Source organism: Bacillus rossius, chromosome 3 (assembly GCF_032445375.1).
Source record: "Bacillus rossius redtenbacheri isolate Brsri chromosome 3, Brsri_v3, whole genome shotgun sequence".
In the NCBI taxonomy this organism is placed as follows: domain Eukaryota; kingdom Metazoa; phylum Arthropoda; class Insecta; order Phasmatodea; family Bacillidae; genus Bacillus; species Bacillus rossius.
The window spans coordinates 16465513-16486719 of NC_086332.1; the positions used below are offsets into that span (position 1 = coordinate 16465513).

The 21207-nt window shown below is 37.8% G+C and overlaps 1 protein-coding gene across 1 annotated transcript in view; it reads right to left on the reverse strand.

The window, feature by feature from the left end:
- The window catches only part of LOC134530281 (trichohyalin-like), a 289318-nt gene that overhangs the window by 67782 nt on the left and 200329 nt on the right, over positions 1-21207 (reverse strand). The window contains exons 2-3 of the mRNA XM_063364988.1: positions 15797-15949; positions 2411-2507 (exon numbers count right to left, since the gene is read on the reverse strand). Coding sequence (XP_063221058.1) covers positions 2411-2507; positions 15797-15949 — 250 coding nt within the window. The remainder of the gene's footprint in view (positions 1-2410; positions 2508-15796; positions 15950-21207) is intronic.

Consider the following 21207-nt stretch of genomic DNA (forward strand, 5'->3'; position numbering starts at 1 on the left):
ACCAAAGGTTCTGGGTTCAGTCCCCAGATTTTACCAAGCAGAAAAATCTCCTCAAGATTCAGGACAGGATGATGTGTTGTCCTTTCATGCCCGAACCACAGAAGGCGACGGCAATCCACTGTAGATGTGTGTCATGAATCCAATCGCACCAGCATTGCCTGAAGTAGTCACACCGCACGACCATGATAAACACAACTCATTGTGAATTGGGCTATCAGGGCTGGAGAGCCCAGAATCTTTAAGAGGCTTGCATAGTTGAGCTCAAATGTACATGAGAGATTTCATGATTTGGTTTATTATTCCGAAATCTCTCTTTACTTCTGCTCGAGACAGTCATAGTAATATCATTTAAAAAACATTCACCAGTTATACCTGCATGCAATACTCTTAAAAGCATTTTGACATTGTTAATCATCATGTAAGCTATACATATATATAATACTTGAAAGAAGCCTTGTTAAAATGGCTCTTGTTTGATTAGTAAATAATTATTGTCACTAGTGTTAATTCCATGAAAAAATTTTGTGTGTTTCCTGGACGTGCAAACTATTAAGATATAAGGCCGTGTGTGCTTGATATAGGCCATGAAGAATTAACTTCAACACTTCACCTCACACAATCACTCCTCTGACAGAACCTTAGATGGACTAATTTTTATTGTGAAAATTTGGTTTCAGATATTGATTAAATATGTTAATGTACCTAATGTAATGCAATGCAATACTCAGAGCAAATGAATGTATTAAATTACCTATCTGAAGTGTTTACAAATGAGAGGAAAACACATCTCACAATCATGATAATTAATGACATTTATCAAAGTCTTTGGAGATATCATCAAACTAAACTGATGCTATTTTCATTATATATCTAGAGCATTTTATCTGCATGCTATACTAGTATATGTCATATTTTCATCACACAATAGCATGCTCAGAAGTGTAAGAATCAAACCAAAAAAAAAATTGATATGCCACTAACACAGATTATCATGAGCAAATACTGCTCATACTGTGAGGATGATTGTAGTGAATAATATGCTGATCTTTAATGATGCTACTGCAAAACAACATTGACACTATTAATCAGAACGTACAGAACCACTTCAATTCTTATGCTTTAAAACAAAACAAATGTGGTCATTATTAGTTGTGAATTAATTTGAAATGAAATGCCAACTCCACAATCCAAGAAGTGAGAATAGAAAGAAACATTGCAAAAAATGTAACATGACGGAAAATGAAGAATTAACACATTCCAGAATCAAGAATGAAAGCTACTGTCATCAATTGTGACAAGTTTAAGTTATGAATGGCATCCTATCCTTTTTAGTTAACTTATAGTAACCAATGACCAAATACTTTATTTCTCACTACTAAATTTGAATTATAAAATCTAATAATGTATATTCCTCAGAAGCATCAATATTTGCCTCAATATTTTTTGAATTATTCTTGCTGCAAGAAAGAGATAATTACATTGCTTTGGAATATGAGAACTAGACTGAATGCACCAAACAAAAAAAAAAGTCATCCTAAGAAAAGATGATGATAAAAAACATGGAATGAAATGGAAAGTGTCTCTTACACAATGCCAAGATAAAAGGTACTAATAATTTTAAGTACCTATTAAAATACTAGTACATACCCCCAACTGTTTTATAATGTTATTATTCATGCCGTAATATATGCATTTGAAATTGAATTTTAATTGAATCTTATGATTCAGAAAAGAAGACTGAATTACGTACTTAATTCATTGGTGGCTACAGACGTTTAGTTAGCAAAAAACAATTCTAATACAATATATCGCCAATCAAAATAATACACAATAAGCAAAATAAGCGAGGCTCTTGAAGTAGATCACATTGATTAGGAGGAGTTTCCTCAGCTAGTTAAAATACAATGTGAATTTCCAGGAATCTTGGTTGGAAAAATTTTAATCTGGGTCAATGTCTCCCCTTTTAGTTTTCAATTCATATCTTGAAGATAGTTGCTGAAGGAAAATTACTCATTTGCGGCAAAGCAAATGTTTTGTAGATGGCATATGGGAATAAAACTATGGAAAAGGGCCTGTAAATTGCAGATTTCTGACACCCAACCTGATATAGCCCCTTCCTTCTTCCTCAACAAACATACATACGTCATTTTTTTTATAAGGAAGAAACGCCTTACATGAACCCTACATCAAAACTCAGAACCTCTGCTCAAAATATTACTTAAGAAGACTGGATTGAGCACCTTATTATAGTTAATAGATTTGTAACACGAACAATACACACACATAAATAATGCTAATGGACACCACACTACAATTCAACTCCACCTCAATCTGAGAGAGAGAGAGAGAGAGAAAGAGAAGTTCTATCTATGCGAGAGAGGGGATAGAAGAACGACAAGACAACACTTACCGACACCCTTGTTCTGTAGCATTTCCAGCAGCTTCTTTATGCTCTCATCTCGAGCCTGGAGTGTCTGTTTCTGCGTCTCTATCCTCAGCTCCAGCTCCTGTTGCACACAAACACACACACACATACATGACAACACAGCACAAACTCCTGACAAGCATCATGCATCATGAAACAATATATTTAGATTCATGTTCTATTAACAGTGTTACCCACTACGTGCTTACAGCCGTACGACAACCACATTGTCATTGATAACCAATTAGCTAACCACTGCTGATCTAGACAATCAAACAAAACTGCAATCACAAACTATTGAGATTTCTCAAATGGCTAATAATAATTGCGTTTATATATCATTCGGAATCAGGTGTATCATCCTCAAAACAGAATGGAAAAAAAAGGGGGGGGGGGGGGGGGGGGGGAGGGAGAAATCATTTTCCTGAATTCAACCTCTTTCATGACTTATTCACTAAAAATTTTTGAACCATAGTTTGTGAGGATTAGTTGCAAATTTTCTCCAACTAGAGCATCTTGATCTGTATTTTATTAATTTTTTTTCTACTTCAGAAAGGGAACAGCTACCCCTCTCTTGATTCCCCCCCCCCCCCCCCCCCCATGAACATGCCTATGGGTGTGGATACTGGGATGTTAAATATAACTTATGTCTTGACATCGACCCCCCCTCCCCCCTTAAACCAGCTGAAGAAATGCAGAGACTCTTGTCTCCGAGATTGGTACCTTAAGTCATGGTGAGGAGGAGGAGGTAGATCATCACATGTGGTTGAGAACTCCAAGACAGCACTGACAGCAGAGCATATATGATCATTTTGACTCTTAAGTAATTTATTTTCCTGACAATGGTTCAAAAAATTAGCCAGTACAACCAAGGCCCTTGAGAACAGAGGTATAGACATAGTTCAAGCTCACAAAGGGAAAGACATTTTATTTAAAAAAAAAAAATTGCTGTTTTATAAAATAATGCAAGCTTATTCGAAAGTCATGGCTAAGCGCGGCTTATAACGGTGAAATTGGTAACCTAAAGTTTCCAATAGGTTGTTTAAGTCTATTAAAAAGTTGACTTTTGACCTTTTTAGGGATTAGGAAAAAGCGATTAACCAATTATTAAAAACGTTTTAGACATAAGTGCCTCTCTGCATTTGTAGCAATAAACATAAAGAGAAATAATAATGAATATTTTTGTATTTATGAAAGTGACCAAAATGCAGGTTACAATACTGTCCTTCACATATTTTTTGGAATAATTTTACTTCTCTATGCCCTCTCCAGCACTTCTTTTGGGGTGGGAAATGCCCCGCTCACCCCTTCCCTACTCAGGGTCGACGCCCTTGCTTGAGAACAGACTCTTGACCTCGCGCACGTACCTACTTTCCGTTTCCTAAACATGTCAACTGAAGAGCGGCATGTCGTCTTCTCGCCTGAAGTGGTGGCACACCGTACTTCCCACCAAAACCCAAAGAAACAAGCTTTTTCTTTTTTTCCTCCAAAAAAAAAAAGCCATTCCGGACCCCGGCCCAGCAAAGAAACGAAACGGGGGATATAAAAGAAAACTACTGCAAGTACGCGAAAAGAAATAAAGGAATTAGGTCACGTCAGTGCTGATGAGGCGCCTCATTTGTCACGTCTAGTGGCGTCTGAAGTGGAGAGACAGGCGCCCGCCCGAGAGAGAGAGAGAGAGAGAGAGAGAGAGAGAGAGAGAGAGAGAGAGAGAGAGAGAGAGAGAGAGAGAGAGAGAGAGAGAGAGAGAGAGAGAGAGAGGAGAGAGAGAGAGAGAGAGAGAGAGAGAGAGAGAGAGAGAGAGAGAGGAGAGAGAGAGAGAGAGAGAGACGCCGAGTCCATGCGTTCCCTCCAAGGAGGATGTACTTCCTCCTTGGTTCCCCCTCGTGGTTGCGGGGAGGGAATTGGTAGCTGCGTGTGCTTGACCGAGGGGTGGGGAGAGTCACCTCCCCTCCCCGCCTCCATAAGCTCATTATCACGAGGCTATGCACGCTGCACTCTTAGCCGCGACCCGTATCTCTCCCCCTGCTCCCTCCAACGACGCGACCCTTCGCGCCATGGAGGTAAGAAGTTAGGGAGTTGGTGTGCGCAATCATTACAATTGAAGTCTAAATGAGATCGCCATTATTGGATAAGAAAACTTTATTTTTTTAATGAAGTTTATCGCTTATTTACTGCTAATGCGTTGTTAAAATTTTAGTTTAACAATACTCGCGTCATGACGGAATTTTTTTTAAGAATCTTCCTTGCAAGTTCCTTTCGAGCAAATAAACAAATTTATTTCACCACTATACATAGTTTCTCAGGCCAACACTAACGCAACCTCGGCCAATTTCGCCAGTTCGGCAGAATTGATTCTGGTAATTTTTTGACGTGACAACGTCTAATAAATCGATGAACGCCGGCTGCACGTACGAAAAAGTGTCCCACTACGGATGTCCCACTACGAATGTTCCTGTTTGCTCATTGTACGCATGCGTGGCATCTCTCTTCTTGCTCATTGTACGCAAGCGTGGCATCTCTCTTCCACTCGATTGGAACGACCATCGATTTGACTTTTCGTTTGAATTATTAATATTATGTAATTTAACGATGGTCCACCGATTTTCAGCACAATCGGTACGGTTATTTAAAAGTAATGTTAAATATTCAAATACGTTTTGAACCAACAATGGTGTTTTACAGTTACACATAATAATTCAAATTACAACCGGGATCTTTTGCACAATGTTTTAAAAAATATTGTAACACCTTATAAATAAGTTTGGTGTATTTGGGATGCGTATTTGTTATAAAATCGAGTTATTAAAACGAAATAATATTATTCCCCTACCGTGAACAAAATTTTTATAAACGTATATATAACATCTGAAACTATTAATTATCAAATATGGCCTCGTGGCTGAACGGTCAGCGGTGCTACTTTCTCATCGTTAGGTTGTCGGTTCGAGTCCCGGCACGGGTTATGTTTTTTTTTTGAACTTGTAAAAATAAATACGGCGCACGTAACATTTCAAAAGTAATAAATATATTTGAATAATGAATGCAAATAAAAGTAAATTTATTAATTAAATTGTACATTTCATTTCACTCCTTTGTATCCATACAAAATAGTGATAATTCAATAAAAGTGATTCAATTTTATTCATTAAGTATGCAGAGGTAGATTTTATCATGCAAAAGATAGAAAAATTAAAATAAAATACTTCCTCAAAGAATATAATATTTTTAATGCCTAAATGGTTTGGTTGCAAAAACCTATTACGGCTCAGTCTCAGGCCGAATATGATATTTCCTTTTCTTCTGGATCAATCATTTCATCAATGTTTTGTTATGACGTTGTCACGTTAAACTATCGTCCGTAAACCGACTTTACAGACAACCAATTTTTTTTTTTTAATATCGAAATCACACTCCAAGAAAAGAGTCTGTTTGCCACGGCCAACTTTTTGTAGCTACATGGTGAAATAAAAGAGCAGGTAGGCCTAATTTACTCAAAAGAAATACTCTGGTAGTGAAGAAAGTTATTTCGTGAACCTAACCTTACGCCGTATTTTGTCGGATGTACAAAAATCCCTATTTTTAAGCGTCATATTCGGCAACATTTTTGCAACAGCTAGTTGAATATTTGTTTCACAGAATACGGATATATATATATATATATATATATATATATATATATATATATATATATATCGAACAAAATGTCTTCCCCCTTCTTTTTTCTCGATGCGAGGATCCAACTTCAGGATAAATCCGACAGGCGACTACGCCCTCATCACGAGCCGATAGCCTCGTTGCGCGTGATCTCAGCTCGGGCGAACTCACGCGCCCTAGAACTCAGTTCAATCTCTCCCGCCCCTTACCCCCTACCCGTCACGGGCTTCATATAACCTGCACCGCAATCTCTCGCAGCTCCTTTTATGCCCCCTCGGAGCGAATGACGAGGGGAAAGAAGCCGTTGAAAGCTTCCTCCTTGCCATCAAATAACACTCAAAAACTTTTTTTATCATAATTTATTCTCTTTTTTTATTTTAAGCAGACCTTTATTCCTGGATTTTTTTCCCCCCTTCACATCTCTATGTACAGGCCACATCGCTGTTCTAGCAGACCGGTGCACAGCAGTCTAGCAGTTCATGCAATTATAGTTATTAAGACTACCAGTTGGTACAACACATTTAAAAATTCATCTTAATTTAACTTCTTTATTTCTATTTCCTTCGAGGTTTACGTCTCATCGACAACAAGGTCACAAACGGACACACACACACAACCAATAAAAAAGCAATAAATTCTGGGGAAGAAATAGGCCATCACTTGTGTAAAAGAGCGTCCGAGCATTCGCCCTGCGTGATTTCTAGTTAATAAGGATCGCAGGTTTTCGCAGCCATTGTTTGTATTGGCTTGTGGATTTTAGTCGCGTCAGTATTGAAGAGTTCACCAACGTTTCGGTCAGCAATAGAATTAATCTCCCGCTGAGAGTTTTGGCAGTCCTCTTGCCTTCAAATACTTTCGCCTGAGAAGCAAGTGCAGCTCCAGAGGAGCCCGGGGGAGGGGGGGGGGGATCATTCCAGAATTTACGAGGCGTGTCCGGAAAGTAACTACCGTTTGGTCATTAAAAAAATTAACTCAAGAAAAAAAAAAGTTTTATTTTAAATTTTAGTTTAGTACATATCTGCATCACATTTTGACACTTTCAATCAGAGTGTTCACATACCAAAAATTAATTAAACTTATAAAGCAAACCTCTTAAGTAAATGCGTTTTTTTTTTTCATTTTCAATTACACTATTTACATAAAAATGAATGATACCTCTAAAGTTAATTGCACAAATCATTAATTCTTAACTCTAAAGAAAGTAAAAGAAATATGGTAGCGTCAATCGTAGGCAGTTACAAAAACTGAGGAGTAGACAAACACAAGCAGCGTTACAAAATTACGTAGCATTACTGCTGCGTAATTTCTACCTCTCCCCTGCCGTCACTCCTTCCGGCCGTTACAACTAGCTACGCTATGTACCTATAAACCCCCCCCCCCCCCCCCAAACACTCCTTCTGATGACTTCCCATTCGACCGCTAGTGCATGCGTTGGAGTGGCGTCGCCGCTGACGCACTCTCCTCCTCTACCGGTTCCCCCACCACGTACCTAACTATTCCCCTCATGCGATCGGAATTTTCGTAACGCTCGAAAGTTGTAGTTTTCTCAGCAAAGAAGTTTCACTTAAAAAATAATGGTTGTCTGTAAAGTCGGTTTACGGACGATAGTTTAATGTGAAGACGTCATAACAAAACATTGATGAAATGTTTGCATACTTTTATGAATAAAATTGAATCATTTTTATTGAATTATCACTATTTTGTATGGATACAAAGAAGGAGTGAAATGAAATCTACAATTTAATTGATAAATTTACTTTTATTTGCACTCATTAAATCAAATATGTTTATTACTTTAACGAAGAGATTATTTTAACTATAACTTTTATACATATTTGCTATTTAACTTCTTCCAATCTGTGTTATTCTGTTAAGGATAGGACGATGATAGGAAAAGTAGGAAACGAATGGGAGTGTTTCAAGTTTAATGTGCCTCGAAAAAGTCAAATCGATGTTGTTCCAAACGAGTGGAAGAGAGATAGATGCGGCGTAAGCGTACAATGAGCATAACGGGACACAGCGTAACGGGGCGATGTACGTAACGGGACAATTTTTAGTGCGTGCAGCCGGCGTTCATCGATTTATTAGACGTTGTCACGTCAAAAAAGAAGTGAAGTGCTTTCAGGTAGGCGTCAGAGCAAAAAATAAAAAAAAATTGAAGGAATAAGCGACGTGGTACATCCCACGGGAGTGTGCTGACACTCGCGACCGATGCAGCCCGCCAGCCAGACACGTGACCTTTGACCGGCGGCGGGTTGTGCCCGGTCGCGACATTAGCATCCGGAGCAAACATTTATCAGCGGGGCTAATTGGACTTGCCGCGGGGGCGGTCAGCTGCAGCTACGCTAACCCCACCCCTTCACGTACCCCCTGGATGTTGCCCTCCGCTATCCCCCACACCGCGAGACCGGACAGCGAGACGGACGAAACGCGTACCTTTCACTTATTCAGGGGTGTCCACGTGCATCTGTGTAATTTCGCAAAGTGGCGAAAAATTACTTGATGTAAGCTTTTGGACATACGCCATTGCTGAGCACTTTTTCTGTAGAAGAAAACTAAAAATTACCCAAAAGACAAAAAAAAAAACACAAATTGAGAAAAAAAAATTGCTGTTGTCAACAGAATTTAAACACCACATAATATTCTATAACATTCCATAATTTGTGTTTTTTGTCTTTTGGGTATTTTTTAGTTTTCTTCTGCAGAAAAAGTGCTTAGCAATGGTGTACGTCCAAAAGCTTACATCAAGTCATGCACTCCCATTGCACAAATCTTTCAAAGATAATGGTGAAAAATGAGTTGGTAGTTTTGATGTTAGTTACTCGCACCCAATATATTTACTTACGTTTGATTAGCTTCTGAGATCTTGAGATGTTTTAAGTTATTGTTAATACAGTATCTACCTTCTTTCATCCCCTCAGAGGTGAAATTTTGAAATTATATAGAGCCTAGTGAATAAGATAGCCAAATACCTTACTAATAAAACAAGTTTTATTAAAATCTGTTTTTTTTTTAGGTCTCGAGTGATGCCGTAAAAAATCAGCAAAGCAACAGACAGAAGTTTTAAAAAAGTATTAATCTGAGTTCTAAATAATGAAAATAGCCATTTCCGATATAGTTATATTTTTTTAATAATTTTATCCAATGTACCTACATTTTACCCCGAACAGGTTTATTACTGGTACAGATATAGATTAGAAGTAGCTTGGCTTCTGGGTGGTAGCCGTGTCCTTGGAAAAATAATTCACTGACGTTTCGGTCGACATTGCAGTCGCCATCATCAGGGAGCAGTTACCTACTGTTACCTACTAGGTAACTGCTCCCGGATGATGGCGAACAACCCAGAAGCCAAGCTACTTCAAACAATGGCCGTGAAAGCCTGCGAACATTATTAACAAATATAGATTAGTAGGATGCTATTTATACTGCCAAGCAATGCCACATCTCGTAATGCTATAAGATTTTAATTACAATATTTATTGCCAAGATTTTTTTTAATGTTTCGTTGTTGCAGACGATCGATGACGATTCATTGATGTTATCAGTCAGTGCTCATAATAAGCCAACAAGAAATAACGCTCGCGGCAAATAAGCGACCCGTATTATATGATAGTATTAGGCTTTCAATATCACGTAGGAGGTGTATATCATTAACACTGACTATATATGATAAATTACAATGATACCTCTCGGAATATTATAATCTCCTAATATCAAAATGATACAAACCGCAAAATTTAGTCTAAATGAACGCGTTCCGATATTCTGCCCAGTAAAACCACTGATGAGTGCTCCGAAATGACTATTGGTACCTGTATTGCAGACGATTTATTGGGAAAGACGTGTGTATCAGGCTATTAAGAGCAGAGAGAAGGTGTAGTGACTATGCACCACAGTGCCACCTCCCCGAAATTTTCTTAAATTCTTTTCGCAAATAGATACCTACCACACGGGTATGTTGAGCAGTTTTTAGATCACATGGGTTCTTTGGTTCTTGCCCAGATAGGAGTCCATTAGCATGCCCGTCTCCCTGGAACACTCTCTTTTAACTTTAACGTAACTGAAGCCAGAAGGCAATCAAACTGACAGCCGATTGAAAACCACCCATCATTTTAGCCTCTCAGAATCTAAAAAAGATGCCTATAAAATGCGAGTCAAGTGTATTAATAGCTTCTTGTAATCCTGCACCAATTAAAAGATTGTTTGATGTTTTTAAATGGCAGGCGCGAATTTTCCTTTGTCCAATAATTATGAACTAGGTAGAGCCTTAGCAAAAACCGAATGGATCTTGTCACTTGGGCTCGCTTGGAAATACCATTTAAAAATATAATTAATTGTTGATAGAGTCCTTGTTTTAGTGGAGCTCGAAGGCAAATTGAACATTACAATTTTGATAATTCTTCCCTTGTAAACTACACACACTACGCGGAAATCTAGCATAGGGCTCGTCGCACCAAACGCCGGAAAGAAGCCACCTGAACCATGTACGTCGGCCTACACGGAAAAAAAAGAAGTATGTATTTTAACGGGCTGCATAAGACAACGGGATAGCAAGCCTACTATACACCGACCACCGATAGGGCCCGGAACAAGTCGGAAGTTTGTCACTGTCTCGTACACTTCGTTACTCGCTTACTTCGTTACTTACTTCGCAGTCGAAGTAGTAATTTTAAAAATAAAATAAAAATTGCGAGATTGTATACATTTTCACTACTTAATTCAAACGTCACTGACATAACCTACCCAATCTTTCATTCAAGCTACGATCACATAAAAAGCGAAAACCTACTGTTAAATACCAATTTTTTTTAGAATTGATTTTTGTATTATGTAACACACTGAACTTAACTCACAGATTACTTTTGCAGCAGGAAAAAAAATTATGCACGAATTCGTATTAATCTGGCGTCTGACTCCATGTCAATGAAAATAGGTTTCCAAGCTAGCGCCATTAAAAAAAAAAAAAGCAATGCAGGGAATGCATATCGTAGGTCCGGCGATTAGTAACCAGGGTTATTATAGTCAAGCTCATTATTGCAAGAGGACTGTTTACGTTTGTGCCCCGGAGGGTCACATTCCTGAGTGCGTTACTTCAGGATCACAGTACCGTCTGAGCAAACAGCGCCGTATACCGAGGGTCGCTTATTTATTTACATCGGCCCTTCCTGAAGCTATTCATCTGCCGACGCCGACACGGAATAAGAGTCGAGGCTTTTTTTAAATTTTTTTATTTAACAAGGGAATCTCGGCGGGGATCCCGCTTATTTATAGCGAGCAGCGCGTATGTGAACTGGGAGTTGATCTGGGCACACGATGGGGGGGGGGGGGGGGGGCACTTCGGCCGAGACGGATGGCGGCGTGACGCCGGCCCGACGGTGACAGACGCGCGCCGGGGACTGATTACGTTACGGATTAAGCGGTGCGGGTACTTACGGGGCCCGCCTAGTCAGGGGAGTGTTTCCTGTAAGTAAGGCAATATGATACGAGCAAATCTCGCTGGTATCTCCTCTCTGAACTGGCGCGCGGTCTTCTCGTCGTGCATGGGGCAGCCACGAGATTCGAATAACCGTGACATTATACACCGCCAGAAATGAAAATGAAGGCATAATGCACGTCCATTTGAGTGTTTTTCAAGAATCTTTACCGGGAGTTTTTTCATACCTAAATATTATTCTGAAAACACGCGTATTAGCCATTTTCACTCTTATAAAAATACAGTTTAAAAACAAAACACGGTAACCGAACTATACTCAGCCACCCTCAGCAAGACTTTGAATACTCTGGTAAAACGTATGCTCAATAATTGTATTATCTGTAATTATATCGTGTCAGTGTTACAATTTGTAGATTTAGATCAATTTTTTTTAAAACAAAGATACCTGTGGAGTGAATAACATAAATCTCTGTATTAATAGATCAGTATACTAAAAATTCTAAACTTACTTTCATTACAATCACTCAGTTAAAATGACAAACTCTCTTCTCAAAGGATAGAAGAAACGAGATTAGTATGTACAGTATATCTCAGTGACTAAAATATACTCATTTGCCTTTGGGTTTTCACTCTTTCCCATCTCATAATTCTCTTTAAGCACAGATATATAGTGAAAAAACAACTGATTTACCAGTCAGCAATACCTACTTAGCATTATTTTCAGTTACTGCCAATTCTCTGGTTGAAAACAAAAAAAAAACACTCTTTCGGGCGCTGCTCTTCTTTCGGACAGTAAGTTGTCACAAGTGCCTTTTTCACGAGTAAGTGCTACATTGATGGCGATCTATGACTATGCGATATTATGTTCATGAGCGATACTTTGAATTTTTTTTTCTCACAATAATGAAGGGTGAACCACGAGGTGGGAAATTTTCTCGAGTTGAAACAATACAGACTGCGCCTGAGTATATCAGCGTGTGGCATTGGCGGCTTGCCCGGATAATTATCGCACGCTTGTGGTGTATCATTTGCACTGAAACGGCATAGAGAACTTCGGGAAAAAAACAAACATGCAAGCTAGTCTATCACTACTCGCCAGAGATATGTAACATCTAACCATCTAACCTCGGTAACGAGCAAATTCATGTGTTCTCATGTTGCAAATACACGTATAATACAAAACTCGGACACGAAATTTAATGTAGAATTATTTAGAATAATGCCGAGCGTGATAAATATATAAGCAAATTGTTTTTTTTAAAATACATTTATTGACGCGAATCTCACGTAGTTTCTGCACCAGCCGCTAGAATTCGCTGCCGGAGCAGCTACGTCGACTATCTAATCATTCGATTTGCAGAGCGAAATTAAAAACTATATAATGAAATCGCTGCGATAAAAGCAACAAAAAAAATGACGTGAAAAAAAATACTAAGCCCCAACTTTAGACCTGATTATTGATAATGAATTTGATTAATATACTCCCTAACTTAATAAAAATAGTTAAAAAGTTAATACTATAAAGTTTCCATTTGTATTTATGAACTTTGGTTCGCACCAGCCGCCACGGATGGCAGCACTGTGGTTACACATTTCCGTTCCACGCGACTTCCGTCCCATTCACGAAATTACTCCCACCAAATGCCATATACCGAGAGCTAAGATATTACAAATCAAATAAAAGTTTGGTTCAAAAGTCGTTTGATTACGAATAGCAATTAAGATCCGTTACGAACTCCAAACACGTATTATATAATTTATAATTTATTTTTTAGTTTTATATTCTGGATTGCGATGATTAATAAAAAAAAAAAAATTTCACGTTCTTTTTTAAGGCAAAAAAATGCGTGTTACGTTTTGCTGAAAATGGTATGGACGAGTTAGAGGCATAGTTCTTCTAGACTTCATATGTACAGCCGGGCGGACTTTTTACCACGAAAACTGTTTACGTCGAAAGAATTCTCATAATCCTGCATGCTGAACAGTCTCGGACATATACTATGGTAGGCTTTATAAAAGGTGGGTTATTAACTTTTTAACCTAAACCATTGAGGGAAGTCATGAGAAATATACATTTCTCACGGGTAATATCGAACCCTAGGAAGAGTGATTTCAATCTTATTGAGATAGCGCTTTATATAATTTTGCCTCTAAACATAGTGTCACTATTTAAGTATCTACACGTATTTCCACAGATAATGTGAATATATATGTATGTATGTGTGTATATATATATATATATATATATAATGACTCCTAATATACGTCCCTGTTGTCAACTGCACAGAACCTGTTTTACACATTTTCCAACTCACAAGAAATTTAAATAAATAGTTCCATGTTTCAAAGCCTTCTTAACTGAAAGAGCACAATAGGCAAGATTAGGTGAAATGCACTCTGTGTGTGTCAGTTCTCAATAGTGGTGCCAATGAAGCAAACAACAGGTGTTTCTTTGGGAACTGGGTACCAATGGTACTACTTACTGTCAAATTTGGCAGGAGCGGCTCCAGGGCAGGGCGAGACGGGCAATTGCCCCCCGCGCCTATCAGGGCCATGCGCCGGTGCTTTCCTCACTTATTTGTTTTGGTATTTCTAGTGTTCTGTTAAAACTACAGGCATTAATAGAAAAAGGAAGATTAAATTCGTATTATCTTGTAACTGATTTCGCATTATAAAAAGAAATTTTATAAGATTTTATTGTTACGTAAAACGACGTGATTGTACCTGAAGTTTGGTCTTGAGCATTTATTTATTTATTATTTATTACAGTTGTGACGTGAACACCAACACCTCATAAAGAGGGTACTAGGGTGTGCACTGGACACAAGGATAATTTATCGGGAAAGAATATAAAAATTTCCTAAGATGGATTTAGCAAAACCATCGTCGGAAGTTCAAGTTTCGGGTTGGGTTAAAAAATGTTTGAAAAGTGTAAATTTTTTTCGGGGAAGAGGGCCTCCAAAAAAATCAAATAGCCCCGGGGCCCCCGCAGAGTCTTAGGGCCATACACTGTAATTTGATAAGAGTTAACGTGAACGTTCATCCCACGTACTTTCTGGTTGACGGGACATGCAGCGGGGAGCCTACAACTCACATAGTTTCGGTTCCCTACCACGTTCGTGCAACTTCGGATTTCTCTCAAAAATTGAAATTTAAAAAAAAATCGAAGGTTTAGGTTAGGTTAGGTCAGTCACAACATGCTTGTTTTCATTGGAAACTTCTGATTTAGTGGCTGAAGTGGCGTTAATACCGAAACGCAAAACTTCGGAAATCTTCGGAAATTCTTGCAGGGAACCGAAACTACGTGAGTTGTGTACCGTTATGGTGCATAGTTATCTTACAAATTGTGCATGTGATTCATTTAATTATTTTTATTTGCTACTCCATGGTTGCGGTCAAAGACAACCATGTCCATGTGTACATTATTCTTTGGAAAGGCTTGTTTATGAAAAATAAGGTGGTTGCTAAGGACGCTAAAAAGGAAAATGTATGTAATTAATGCCGAGAAGATTGAAAATAATATTACTAATCCTATCTGTTGGGAAATACCAAAGGAATTGACGTAGAGTTCATTTAAGAAACAATGTTCGTATTGTAAGTTCATCCTGCTGATGTGGTATGTGTACTTTATTACATTTCTTTTCGGGTTCTACAAGATTCAAATATTATATATACATATAAGTAACAGTCTAAAGTGAAATCGGTGATAATTTTAACCAGAAAAACTGAATTAAATATAAGTTAAAATAAATCAAATATTTTCTGGATAATATGTTTTCTGTTGAAAGAAGTCAAGTCATTTTCGGCCCCCAGAAGTCTCCTTAGAAAGAACTCAAGAAATGCTCCCCTGAGATTAAACTATAGCCGAGGAAATATAACAGATTTACCGTAAAAAGAAATAATAATTGAAATTGATAGAGGTCATAATCAAACATAGACATCATAATTAAATATTCATTATATTTAATTAAGAACACTTGAGTGTTATGTGTCCGACCTAATCCGTGTACTTGATCAAAACTCAGTCTGGTACAGGGTAGATCCTATAAATTATATATGGTAGTAATACAATAATGGAAATTTAAATATTAGCTTTCCTACCTAGTGTAAACATACTAATAATTCTTAAATTTGTATTGATTATTTTATTATAAAATTTATCTACGGATCTGGATACATAACAGTGTGAGGTATATACTCAAGGAACATATACGCACAGTTGTAGGCTTCCCGAAATGCAGCAGATACTCGACAGAGAGAAAGGGGAGAGAGGGAAGCACCTTGATTGTCTCCCGCAAGATGGCGATCTCGCGCGTCAGGTGCTCGTTCTCGGCGAACAGCGCCTCCATCTGCTGCTGCACCTCGATGCTCGGGTTGCGCATGCGCAGCATGCGTAGCTCCTCCTCCAGCTGCCGCACCAGCATCGCCTGCTTCTGCGCACACCACAGAGCACCGCGCGCCTCAGGCAGAGTTCACCCCATAGAGCGAGCATCACAATAGAACTATCAGGGCCGGCGCGTCCATATAGGCGAACTAGGCAACCGCCTAGGGCGACAAGTAGCTGGGGGCGGCGCAGCACGACACATAACAGCTCATATAATATGTTTAACGATTATTGAAACTAGATGAAAATGGATTATTGTAACAGTTTGGAATATTTATATTGTTATAAGTAATTATTTTAAGTCCACAGTGACCTGTTTATGATTTGTAATAAGTAAAAAAAAAAAACACAAGCCTGCTTACATTTGATTGTTGACAAAATCTTAGGCTTACGTATTGTATTTTGAGGCAAGGAAATTTTTTTTTGGAGTGTCCGGCCGGGGGTGGGGGGGGTGGGGGGGTGGGGGGGTGGGGGGGGGGGGGTGGCATTAAGGTTTTTCGCCTAGGGCGCCAATTTACCTTGCACCGGCCCTGAGAACTATCGAAATTAAATGCGTTTGTTCACACAACGGCGTTCTTTGGTTTTTGTTAACGTGAAATGTAAGTTCATACTTATCTGAATGTACTAAGACACGAACTAACACACACTTTAATGAAACTTGTTCGTGCAAAGTTATACCCTATTTCGTAGACCTGATTTCCACATTGAGCCCACAGTAAAACATCATTCCAAGTGTTTTTTAACAGTTATATTGCACTAGATGGATGGCCTGTCCGTGGTTCTCTACGGAAGTCCCAAAGAGAACAATGTTGCCTGCACATGATACAAAAGTGTGCGAAGTGTCCTTTGTTAGTGCTGCTCTATGACATACGATGAACCTAGGTTAGTAAGTGGGTGGGTTTCGGAGTTCACTGTTAGCCTATACAATTAGACCTGAAGCCGTACTGAAAGTACTTACATTGTACTGACATAATTCAGGTTTTTATTCCAAAATTTATAGAAAAAAAGTATATTTTTTACCAATGTTTTAAATGAAGGCCAGACGTCACTTCTATATTCTATGAGAGTTTTAAGCCGTTCTGTTTGTAAGATTTCTGGATGTACTTTAATATAGAATAACCCAGTGAAAAAAGGATTAGGAGGGGGGAGGCTAAAAAATATTAGTTTTAAAATTCAACAGAATTCACAGAGTTAAGTCAGAAACATGTAACAGACATCATTTTACTAACACCACCGAGATTTTAGATAATGAAATAAACGGTCGTAATTTATAATTATTACAATCGGAAATGATTTGTAAAATGTGGTCAAAAACTGCTAAAAAAAATTAAATAAAAAACTTAGGTATTCTAATTTGGAAAACAAAAATCGTTTTGAGGTGCAAAAAGGCTCTCTCTACTTGGAGAATCTACGTAGCAAATTCCATGGCTCTATGCATTTTTATCTCCACGTTAAACGAACTACATACAGACAAACACACTCTTTTATTAACATAGATAACGCCGTTTAATGTTGGGACCATGACTTTGCTGAATGGGAGAGTTAGAAGCCATATTTACTTTAATTTTCGTTTATTGTGAAATGTTTGAAGTTAATAGTGACTGATTATCTGGATGAAATTAGCTCGTAAAGTCAATTGAGGTTAAAAAATTGCAAATCTTATTAAGGACGACTTCAAATGTAGAAATATTAACATTAATTCTTTGACATCCTCATTAATTATAATAAAATGCGATTATACCTTAGTTGATTAATATTTCTAAATAACGATTAGAAATAAACGTTTTTGTAAAACAAATGTAAAAAAAACGCATTATTTTGAAGCACTATGTTGCGAGCCATGATTGTGATGGTCATACCATTAGCACCATTCTCACTCGGGTTTACCGCAGGTTGGGAAGCGTTTCCCCGAGTCGATGGGGTTTCTCGGGGTGCTCCCACTTCCCTCGGTGTATACGTTCTGTCTGCTCCAACTCATCTCATCTCACTCCGCACAATTTCATTTAATAATACCTTAAAAGTTCTGTGTTTTGGCTGCAGAAAAAATCCTTAAGAGGCACGGAAGTTCCTTCCATATGTTTCCGTCCAGCGTAAAAAAAAAAAATAGTTCACTATAAGCAGAGGGTGAGTAAAATCAAACGTGTCTCTGGGTGTGTACTTGAACAAATATACCAGTGAGTGTGTGTGCTCTCCTTTGATTCTTGCACCGGGGAAGATTGATTCAAAACATGATTTTGGACACACGCCATTGCTAGGTTAGACTGTGTGTCATAGAGAAAACCTTAAGAACGGACATCATCATCTGCTGATTTTGGCTTGGTTTTTTCTGTGTATGTGTTTGTGTGTTCATCTTTTATTTGTCCGTTCTCCGGGTATTTTCTGTGACAGCACAGTGTAATCTAGAAATGTCGCATGTCCAACATGCTGTTTTAAATAAATGTGTAGGTTTTGTTCACTTTAAAGACAATGATTTTGAACTATCATTTCGATACAAGTATTTTTTTTTTCCCTTCATATAAGTCAAAAACACCTACCAAAAAACACAGACAAAAAATGAACGTGGAAACAATCACCGAAACGAACACAAAAACTGCAAGTTAACATACCATGGTCCCGGGGAATGGTGGGGGGGGGGGGGGGGGGGGTGGAAGGGGAAAAAATAAGCTAATGGAGAAACAGTTAGTTCGTTTGCTTTAGATATTGGTGTACAGTTGGTTCTCGAATACATCGTAGGAACAGAATTTCAGAATCTCTGCAGATATTCCTCTTCCAACATGGACCGGTCGCCGTAGTTCGCTTGGTCGCCGCGACGAGCGACACCTGCGCGAGTGACGTATCGTCTGAGCTGCAGGCGACAGCGAGTTATCGATGGTTGTTTCCCCCTTCTGCTCTCTACCCCCGTATCATAGTCGTCGGCAAGAAACGACTCGTTGCGATCCACACGACCTGTGATAAGTAACAGCGATCAGCCAAGACTCTTTTCCCCTGGGATGCGCTATGGCAAGCGCAGCCTTTTTTAAATTTTTTTTTTCAATGAAAACCCATCCATCTTCTTTCGCGAAAATCACCTGCATTTGTTCGATATCGCCAATAACGACCTAGGGCAAGTTCCGCGCCACTTGGATGTCCAAATAACACAGATATGAGTTTTGTATTGAACATCGCTGGCACATTGTAAAAAGCCTCCATCTCATCCACGACACAAGAGAAGATTAACACACTTTTTTTTTTTTATCAAGAGTTACTCATTATTTTTACCTACCCAAGATGTTGGTTTTAAAATAATTAAAAGATCATGATATACACACAGTACATGTTAAAAGTTATATCCAATGCCTGTGATTGAGAAAAAAAAAAGTGTTATATGCACAAAGTTTCGTCACATAATCAAGCGGAAGCATGAATGTCAAGGAGAAACCTACTTCAATCTGGATACGTAGTTTTATTTTTCACCAGCACCTAATAAGTAGAGACTGGAAAAATTCGCGCTTTCGATGACCTCTAGGATAGACTCCACAACCCTCTACATACTCAGGCAAATGCCACTTGCTCATTGGCTGTTGACTCGTGACACTTGTCAACTGGGACGCTTGCGATTCGATACTTTTTTGGTTGAAGGTTTCCCATTGGCTAAAAGTCCTTCAGATAAACTGTAAGCCAATCACAGAAGCAATATAAATGTACAGTTGTTTGGATTCTAGCATATCGTGAAATGAATCCGCGAATTTTTCCGGTCTCTACTAATAAGACACGCAACTCCAAAGCAGCTTTGAGATACACTTGGACCGTAGCATGCTGCTTATATATTTATTATGTCCAATAATCAACTCAAATCTCAACTGTAACAAATTATTAAATACCGTGGAATTTTTTTTGCCACACAAGCATTTGATAGGCCATATTTATACGGTTCTGAATCAAAAAACTAAAATTCAATTAGTGTCTTAGTTTTCGAGTTAATTATATTTTTAAAAGTTTCTCAATCTCTATCCTGAACAGAATTGTTAGATATAATGCAGTTTTTTTGGTCATACATCATTGCAGTTTTTCACTGTTTATCATGGAAAAATTCCATTTTTGGAATTGAAATTTTCCATTACAAACAGTTCAAAACTGCACTGGCGTATGTAAAAAAAAAAGCATTAAATCGGAATTCCCCATTGCATAAATCATTTAAAGAAAATTATTAGATATTGTGAATTAAATTTGTTTGATTACAATTCAAAATTAAATTTAAAATGATAAATTTTTGGGGGGAGGGATTTCTTTCACGACAAATGCAACAACAAATTTTAATCGGGAAACTGACGATTCACACTGTAAAAAAAAATACTTTGTCAAGTTAGAAAATTATTTACTTTAATATGCCATTTATTTAATAACTTTAAATTAGTAAAGTAATTTATTTTTTACAGTATTACTAGTCAAATTTACCCGAACATTATTTGTTTTGCGTAATAGGCTTTCGAGTAATATATTCCCCTAAAAGTAGCAAGCCTAAAATTATTTTTAAATTGTTATCAGTAGAAGGGTTATTTATTATTGTGTAGCAAAACATTTTAGTCGTAGCATCTAATAATTTGGTGAACGGCGGAATGATAAAAACTTTTGAACAATTTGTTACAACTCGAAAACTACGACACTTTTTAAATTTTAGTTTTGGAGTCAGAACCGTCATTAACAGGCCTATCAACTGAACTACTTGATTTTGAGTTATGTGTGTATGTACAAACGCGCACACACACACACAAACACACACACACACTCACACACACTGGAAACATGAAGTTTAAACCATTTTTTAGTCTCGTATTTTATCAACCCTGTTTAAGTTAATTAGATAAATGAAAATTTTACATGAAAAACAATGCAGCTTGCAGTTTTGTTTTTGCGCGCTAGCTGTCGTAATGTAGTACAAAAAATAAACTATTCGCGAAAACAAAGAATTTTTTTGAGGTGGAAAGGGCGTAGAAGATACAATAGTTAGTTTTATTTAGATCAGAGGTACCAAATCTAACGTTTTCAATATGAACTTTAAAAGTTACTTGAAGTTTCGTAATTTAATTATTAACATCAAAGAAATAAATTCGTGTTGATGTACAATAGAAACTGAAAGGTAAGTGTCAAAGCTAAAATACAAGTTTTATCCGCCAAAAAAGAATAAAAAAGAAAAAAAATTTTTCAATACATATTGAAAAAAAAATGGTTGTCTGTAAAGTCGGTTTACGGACGATAGTTTAACGTGACAACGTCATAACAAAACATTGATGAAATGATTGCATACTTTTATGAATAAAATTGAATCAT